Here is a 9,108-nt window from a genome sequence, read left to right as displayed (position 1 = left end):
GCAGCCGCCCCGGGCCGGGCTCCGGGGGGCGGGGCTCGGGCTCGAGCCGGCCCCGAGGCGGAAGCGCGCGCGCCGCGCGGCGGCAGTTACCCGTCCATCACGTCCAGGTGCAGGTAGTCCGCCCCGGAGTCCAGCATGCGGCCGCACTCGGCGCCCAGCGCCGCCAGGTCGCTGTTGAGGATGGACGGGCCGATCCGGCAACCCGACGCCATGGCCGCCCCGCCACCGGGAACTGAGCGAGGCGCAGGCGCGACAGCCTGAGGGACGCCACAACCCCCTCCCCGGGGATGCTGGGACGTGTAGTTCTTCTGCCGCCGCCGCCCGCGGCTCGCAGAACGGCAGGGACTACGCGCCCCACAATGCAACGCGGTGCCTGGGGAAAGGGTGGCGCAGGCGCGCCTCATCAGCCTTTGGCGTCCCTCCCGGCGCCAGGGGGCGGGGCAGCGCTGGAGACCCGCCCCCTGAGGGGCGGTGCAAAGACCATGATGGGCGGGAGGGGGAGAGGCGAGCCCTGCCCGCAGCACAGGGCACACAGCTGGCCCAGGCTGGTGCCCTGAGCCTGGCTGCCTGCTCTGGTCACTCCCTCTGCAGCCCCTGGCTCCGGCTGCTGGCGGGACCCTGTCCTTGCTGGACCCTGGGTCGGGCCCAGCGTGGCCCTGCTGCTGATCCTCCTTCGTGAAGGTAGCACCTGCAGCTTGCCTGGACGGAAGTCAGGCATCGGCTTCCATGGCATAATGCCTCCCGCCATCGAGTCACCAAGTTCCAGCGAGACTGTCATCAACTAAACTCACCCTTCCCTGAGTTCCGGCGCACCGTGCCGAGCCAGCCGCTTTCACCCAGCTTTGTATCTCACGTAGGCCAAAGCAGAGGTTTATACCTACCGGAATGATGGGGTATCATCAGTTTAGGAAGAGACAGTCAAATATTTAGGAAAAATAAAAGAAAGGGGGAGTATTAGCTTGACTTCCAAAGTAACCCATTCAGAAGTGTAATATATGAGTGCAATAAATGATGGCCAGGCCTCCAAACGTGGCAAATACACCACAGTGGTTGTTAGCTGTGGAGCATTTGGAGGGAATTGCAGGAAGAAAAGTTTATCAGAGAATGTCAGCTCCAGCAAAGACAAAGTTTGGAAAGATGGAGGCCCTCTCTGGAAGAAGTAGCCATGGTAAGGCCTAAGAAAAATCTCACACCACATTAAATATTTGTGATATATTTTATTATTTGTGCATATTCAAACATTAAACTCTTATAATCTCTTTCATAAACATAATTCAGACATCTCTATTATTTATATTTTATCCCTGGTCTTTGGTCACTTGGTACACATCACAGACTTTGCTATTAGGTACTTTTGGGAAGTACAGTAGATGGTTTTCTCATTTTAGATCTATAAGATTTTGGGTCTGTAATCCTTCAAATTATTTTTAAAGGGCTTTCATTTTACTAATGGGGATTTTTGTTCTCCAGTTGCATTGATTCTTAAAATGAATTACACAGTTGTAATGTGGGGAAATTATATAATTTGACATGTTTTTATCCAGTTCTATGTAACGAATTTGCCTTAAGCCCTCAAATCTCACTTGCTTCAAATAAACTCTATTCTCTGTTTGGCACAGCAAGATTGCCTTCCTTTCAGTGCAAGACTTGACTACTTCCCAATACAACAGAAAATGCAAATGAGAATGTAATATCCTACTTAACTGCCCTGAGATAATATTTTAAATCACATATCCACTTGGTTGTGAAGGTTGGTCTATTGTAATTGGTTTCTTCTCTGATATTTTGTTTCTTTCCTTCTAAACATTTCTTTGGTAATGGGAAGTCAAAAAACACTTTGCTAAAGCTTAAGATTTGTTCAAATTTCAAAGAGAATGCCCTTATTTGGAGATTGGGAGGGAACTACACCATTTATAAACTTATACTTGGTTTTAGGGTTTCGACTCAACAAGAGTTTCTAGTTTTGATGTTTTTTGAACTTCCAAACAAATTGATAAGATCATTTTCAAACCTACATCATGTTTTCCTTCTGGAACACAATTTTCTTTCCTTCAAAAATCTAGGCAATAGTATTATTTCAAATACAGCCTGTGACATTCTTATGCACATACATGTACATATAAATACACCTAGACATTCAGCACAGTTAAGGTCATATTAAGAGGACACAAATGCACACAACAAGTGGATCACACCGAAAGTTCCCAGTACAATGATCCCCCCTTTTTAAAAGGCGGGGGTGGGGGATGTATGGCAAGTTCTAGCGCGGCACATATTAAAAGATGACAGATAAACATATTAAATTATAACAAACTTTGTTGGCAACAGAGCAAAGTAATCTCATATAGCAGGATACAGTGCTTTTTAAAAAGGGAGACTTGTCTAATGTTGTACAATAGGATTAAACAGAGCCTTGTCTTTTAATTACTATTTGTTGAACATGATCAGCGTGAACAGACTTTTCTATCTTTAATCCTTTTGACAACTGCAAATTAGTTTAAAACTTCGAGGCAACACAACAGAACCAAACACTGAGAGACATTTGTAAGGGCCAGACGTTTGACATGCACTTAAGGCCTCAAACACTAATTAAGCAGCATAATTTTCCTTCACAGCAGAAATATACCAGTCACTTTATAGAGATACTGGAAAAATGCACAAACTCTGCTAAATTACATGTTTATGCACCTTATTAATACAATATTAAGTGCAACCAATATGAAAGTAAAATGTATAAGTATACAGACTGATCAGCCTGTCTTTATAACTACCTAATGAAATTATAGCCCTTTCCTGGGCCACCTGAATAATGTAATCTTCATTTATACACTGCACTTGTTTGGTTGGAGGGTGGACTTCAAAAAGAGGCATTTTTAGTCCTTGCTATGGCTTGCTAAGATGGATTCAGCTTGTAACAGTGGGCAACCTTAATGGAAACATTTATCACAAATATTGAATTTATTGTAGTAAATCACAGTTATTTTTCTATAATTAGATTAGAATACCATGGCAGGCATCTATCTCACATTAATGTAAATGCTTCCTTTTAAAGTATATTATCAGTGAAAAAGTGACTACAAAATTCAACATGGGGTTCCATGTTTATTGCCTCTCAGCCATTTCTATATCAAATTTACTTCGTTTATGAATAAAATATTTCCCCCTCCAACTGCCAGTTAACCCAAACTGGGATCTGAAAGTGAAGCGGTGTTCTTTCTGATTTGTGAGTCATCGTTAATAATAGCAATTCCACATGCGGGACGTAATTAATAATTCTTTTGATGATGCCAACACTAGGAAAGAATCCAGTGCAGGCTCTGTAGTGCTGAGAGACATAAGAAGTAGTCAGATATATTTAAGTCAGCGATATAAGCAGCTATCATTCAGAATACCCATGATCTGTGCTGAGCAAGGTGCCATTTTTACATAGACACTTTTTTGACCACAAACCACTTTCAGATTGCCCACTGTACAGCAAGGGCTTAATCCTGCAAGGTGACTAGCACTTCCTATGAGGTGCAAAGTGCCTTTAACTCTCAATGAAGGCAACAGTAGTAGAGGGTGCTCAACACCTCTGGACTGGGGCCTAGATAGACAAGCTTGAGAAAAGAATACATTTTGTTGTTGCTAAGGTGTCCGTTGTACGTACGTGTGTGTGTGTGTGTGTGTGTGAGAATAATATATAGGACCCAATTCTGTACTCTGATGTGCACACAGGGCTTCTACTGACTCATATGTATATGTAGAGGATACATGATGGTGAGGTATAAAGGTTTGATTGGTTGAAATTACCGAAGCCACCAGTCAGTTCTGGAGTTGATCTTAAATTAATGCCAATAAAACTTGTAATATTGCACCAGACCAGCGTATAGGCTGTGTATGACAGTGTTTTACAGAAAAATGGTTTTAGAAAAAAATAGTTATTTAAAAAAATATAGTGGTGGTGTTGTTTGCTTGGTGTGGGTTTTGTTTTGTTTTTGGTCATATCATTTTAACTCTAAAATCATGTTGTCTTAATACCATGAGTCCAGATTGAAAGGTCAAAAAGATTGTAAGTAGTACATTTTAGAAAGCTCTAAAAGTGATCAAAAATAACTTTTCTATGCATAATAATGCCCCAATTATAAGGTCTAATACAGGGGTTGGCAACCTATAGCACGTGTACCGAAGGTGGCACGCGAGCTGATTTTCAGTGACACTCACACTGCCCAGGTCCTGGCCACCGATCTGGGGGGCTCTGCATTTTAATTTAATTTTAAATGAAGCTTCTTAAACATTTTAAAATCCTTATTTACTTTACATACAACAATTGTTTAGTTATATATTATAGACTTATAGAAAGAGACCTTCTAAAAACGTTAAAATGTATTACTGGCACGCGAAACCTTAAATTAGAGTGAATAAATGAAGACTCGGCACAACACTTCTGAAAGGTTGCCGACCCCTGGTCTCATATCTCATTCTACCAAGGTTAGTTGAAAATGTATTATGTGAACACACAAACACACACGTAAATATGGACATTGGTTGCAACTTCACAGTATGCCTCACAGCTATTCTGCAGCTTTCCCATATGTCAATGACTAAAGTCCAGTTTCAATTTAATCCCATGAGCTTGAAACACAGATCGTAACTCACCCACGACTTCAGTCAATTCCCAAAGGGGACGTGATATACATATAAATCTTATGCATTTATATCTACACATGCAGAGTCATAATTAGTGCATATTCATATACCCACATAGAATGGCGCCTTTTTAAATACAATCTCCGTGTGCAGAAAATATATTCTTTCATCAGGTCTATTCTCTGCAATATCCATTCCTAGTTTACAGGAATGTGAAAATATGGATTATATACGTTACTTAAAATATACATTTCCAAGTGCATACAGAGTAGATATTTGCATCAATTAAGTTGTTGCCCTGTACTAGAAAGTCCACACATTCTAGCTGTGTTTTTTACATAAATTGCTTAATATATTTAAGCAGAATAGATAGTACCATTTATGTCATCTACAGACCACTCCCGCCCACCCATCTATCTTTGAGCACAGCATGTGCATTCTTTCCTGTAGTATGTAGTGTATTCAGTTTTACACAGAATGACTATTTTTCTAGCACTAGGGTATTATCTTACAGAGTGCAATGAAACCAACAGACAAAAGTAAACACTGCTAAAGTCTGCAGTGCCAAAAAATATCTTTCTAATCATTCAATGGTATGTGCCATTGCTATGGGGATTAGAAAACACAGTCACGGGCCTGTTTATTTAAAACAATCTTTAGTTCGATATTCATTGTCAGCATTTTGACTGCCAATATTCAGTCATGCGAGTCTTTGATTCAGATACTATATAACCCTTCTGAAATTACAAAAATAAACTTTGGGGGGCAGTGTTAAAGTGGCTAACCTCAAAAAGGTTGGGTTTTTTCAGTCTACTATATTAAACTAATGCATTTTACTGGAGCAGCTGCAGACTGCAGTAGATTTCTGGCAGATCAAGATTTTGGGAAACAGATATGTGGCTGCAGAATTGTTTAGAATTCTCTTCTGGTCTTTGCAGTCTGCCCTGAACCAAATTAGATTTGCCAAAAAGGCTTAGCTTGTTTTCTAAAACATATTTGCCAATCTGTAGCAAATAGGTTGTTAGATATTTTCCCTTGTTGGCTATAAAGTGCTCTTTCTGATTAGTTCATCAATAGTTATCAAGAAACTCTATAGAGAAGAAACAGTTTCTCTACCAAAACTCTACATTCTCTCTCCTCCCATGCTAATGCAGTTCCCCGACATTTAAACATGGGACTCATCTAAGTCAACATCAGTCTCACCAAGCTCAACATGCGTGAAGCTGAAGTGGCTGGTAAGGAGGGGATTCTCCATCCCATTGTCCTCGCTGATGTGAAGGACAGTGTCTCCATGTTGCAGTAAGCTGGTTGTCTCAAGGCCTGCAAAGTCCTCTGTATCAGAGAGCTGTGTGGGTGGGGTACTATGTGCTTGTGCTGGCCGGGGCTCCAAATCCTCCTCTGTTTCTTTTTCCTTCTCAGTGGGAAGCGCCTCACTCTGAAATCAAGGAGAGCTTGCGGTCAGGCTCCAACTCATGGGAAGAGAAGGGGGTGGGAGGGAGAATAAAAACCAATGTGTGCAAAATATATTCAGATCTGTTAACTAATAAAGGCTAAACCGTAACTGCCCCTTGGTTTATTTGAAATGTTTAAAGGTACAAAACCCTAAAATTTTATGCAAAAACAGTTAATTTTTTTCTGGCTGGTGAAATTTGTAGTGGAAACTACAAAGATAACATTGCTTAAGAGGACACTGCAATTTGAAATTCTTTTAATAACTTTTCCAAAATGGGTTTTTCTATCTCTTCTGCTCATAGCCAAGGATGTGTCCCCCTGGGGAACCAAATAAAGAGACATCAGAAAAGAGAACTTCGTCTCATTGGGCTGGCTCTAAATTCTGGATTACAATTTGTAATTTTCTCACACACCATCCTCCACCCATCAGTGATGTCTAACACCTACTTTTTCCAGCAGTCAGTGCACGACAAAGAGCTTCTTTCTAAAGGTATCCTACTGCAATTAGATATATGATTTACTCTAGCTAGTGTGAATACCAATAGCAGTGAAGGTGTAGTGGCATGAGTCTCAGCCTGCACTCTACAACCCTGTCCTGGACCCTGGATACTTACTTGGGTGACTAGTCCATGCTGAAGCCCATGTGCCACGGCTCCACGGCTACTGGCACTCATGCTAGCTAGATTAACATTAACTCAGGTACGTCTACACGTGCTGCAATCACATACCCTGATTACAGTATTGACATACTCAAAGTCTGGTATCTTTGCTAATGCAGTCATGTGTTTTTGGTAGGAATCCTTCCATACTGATGCATCAGTCTACCCTACCCCAACCCCCACCACAGATCATTCCTCAGAGAACAATGTAGCTGAGGAGAGAGTTGAATTAAAACTTTCACTGGTGTAGAAGGATGTGAGAGAAAAGATCTATACAGACAGGAGAAGGAAGACATAGGATCAGTCAAGCTAAGGACATGCAGTGGTGAAGTGCCAATGGAAATGGAAGGAAAGAGAATCAACACAAAGATCTGGGAGCTAGCAATTTAAACAAGAAGTGGCATGGGCAACCACCTCACTGTAAAGAAAACAGACTCTGCAGTCTTCACACACCAACCACTTCTCTTTACGGCCAAAAGTGAGATCGTTAGCCATTTTCACTATTTTTTCAGCAGCTTAAATCACTAAGTAGAGAGGCACTGCATATGCATGTACCCACTAGAGATTGGAGCAGCGAACCTACTTTCTGACTTGTCAGATGAGTTACCTGGCTGGTGGTTTGGCTATGGAGATCAGCGACAACAATGGCAGGTGAGGAGGTCAGCACAGGTTTATTCACAGCTTCCGGCTGGCTGACTTCTGCAGGGCTGCTTCTGCTGCAGCTAGGTTGCAGGGCTGGGACCGGTGTAGCATCTGTGGCTGAAGATGTTGTTGCCTCTGGCTGAGTTTCAGTGAAAGTCACTGATCGCTTTTGATCCACTGCGGGACCAGAAAGTGAGGAAAGATAAATACAAAATTACTCCAATTTAGAAAAAAATATCGGAATATAACAAATGCTTTTATGTTTGTATGGTGTCTTTCATCCCAAAGTGATTTACATATATTCATAACTGCCATGTGAATTAGCTATTATGATCCTTATTTAGATGAGGAAACTGAGGCACAAATGGTTAAGTGACTTGCCAAAGGCTGGATAGGAAGTCTGTAGGAGATCTGAGAATACAATCCAGGGCTTTTGACTCCTATTTCTGAGCCTTACCTAAAAGGCCACCAAGCGGGAGTAAAGAGCAGGCAAAATCTTGTTTTTAATTATGGCCAAAGATTTAGGTTGTAGCACATCTCCTGCAGCACTGCTCCTCTTAGGACCATCCTGATTCACTAACGCAAGGAAAAGTGCTGCCTGCTAGATCACTAACCAACGTGCTCTGCACAGGCTTCCCTTGAAAACCACTTGGACGCTTCAGGAGGTGCAGAATTCAACAACGGTATGCCCTAATTAGCAATGTTAGCCACAAAAAGAACATAGCACCAGTGTGCCAAAGACTGAATTGGCTCCCCTATTTGCTTCTACATTCAGTCTTTAAAGTCCTGTATAGTTTAGGTCCTCACTATTTGAGACACTTTCTCTTTCTGTGTTCTACTAGGACACCAGTTGTCGGCAGAGGCATTCTCACTAGCAATCTCTAGCGTTGCACATCTCAGTGCTGTTGACAGGGCATTCTCGGTGGAGGACACCTGACTCTTAAATCCTCTATCTGTGGGTGGGAAGATAATTCAATGTCTATGTCCATTCAGATGTCGGCCTTTGGAGAAACTACAAATTTTGTGGAAGTGTTTTTTTCTGATGTGGTGTCTGTCCTCCAGAAACTAGACTGAAACCACTAAAATTCACATCACATGGACTACTGAAAAGCAACTGGCTGATAATTGCCAATTGCTACCTACCAGGGCTAGACGTGAACTGATAAAAAGCTATACATCCCATTACCAATCCCCCCAAACTACCCAGAACTTCTCTTAAGAACAGTCTACAGAAAGCACACCTATGTACACTTCACACACAGTAACCTGTCTTAGAAGGAAAAACAAAACCTAGTAGCTCCTACTTTAAAATATTAGATGCCAGCTGTGGAAAAGCAGAAGTTGCCTCACCACTTGGTTTTGTTTTTGGCTGTATACTTCGACGAGTAGTTGAAAGTCGAGCCCCGTGACGGCTACGAGGTTCAGTTTGGGTCTTCTGACGTGAGAGAAGAGGTCTTCGTAGCTAAGGTACACAAAGCAGAGTAAAGTTAGACCAAGGAGACACTAATGTACAACTGAAATATTCACCTTTATGTGACTAAGTCATATCATTTATGCCATTCTCTTATATATAGCCACCAATTTTTCTTTTTGTGGGTATACATGTTTTGGCATCTTTAATTTAGACATCAGTGTAGTATAAAAGCAGGTGATGAAATAATGCACTTCATACCAATTCAATTTTAATGCAATGACCTTTGTTCAAATAATATAGCAATAGGGGAAA

At 41.8% G+C, this 9,108-nt stretch overlaps 2 protein-coding genes across 3 annotated transcripts in view; both read right to left on the bottom strand.

The window, feature by feature from the left end:
- The window catches only part of RPE (ribulose-5-phosphate-3-epimerase), a 5,908-nt gene extending 5,681 nt beyond the window's left edge, over positions 1-227 (bottom strand). The window contains exon 1 of the mRNA XM_024210505.1: positions 91-227. Coding sequence (XP_024066273.1) covers positions 91-212 — 122 coding nt within the window. The 5' untranslated portion in view covers positions 213-227. The remainder of the gene's footprint in view (positions 1-90) is intronic.
- Positions 228-5,075: 4,848 nt separating this feature from the next.
- The window catches only part of UNC80 (unc-80 homolog, NALCN channel complex subunit), a 175,350-nt gene continuing 171,317 nt past the window's right edge, over positions 5,076-9,108 (bottom strand). For both annotated transcript variants that reach the window (XM_026647781.1, XM_026647782.1), the window contains 3 exons: positions 8,733-8,844; positions 7,348-7,559; positions 5,076-6,064 (listed from right to left, as the gene is read on the bottom strand). In XM_026647781.1, the coding sequence (XP_026503566.1) occupies positions 5,795-6,064; positions 7,348-7,559; positions 8,733-8,844 (594 nt within the window). In that variant the 3' untranslated portion in view covers positions 5,076-5,794. The remainder of the gene's footprint in view (positions 6,065-7,347; positions 7,560-8,732; positions 8,845-9,108) is intronic.

This window comes from Terrapene carolina, unplaced genomic scaffold (assembly GCF_002925995.2).
Source record: "Terrapene carolina triunguis isolate 2854851 unplaced genomic scaffold, T_m_triunguis-2.0 Scaffold62, whole genome shotgun sequence".
NCBI classification, from domain to species: domain Eukaryota; kingdom Metazoa; phylum Chordata; order Testudines; family Emydidae; genus Terrapene; species Terrapene triunguis.
Note: the sequence above shows the minus strand (reverse complement) of the source record. Positions and strands in the feature narration are given on the sequence as shown.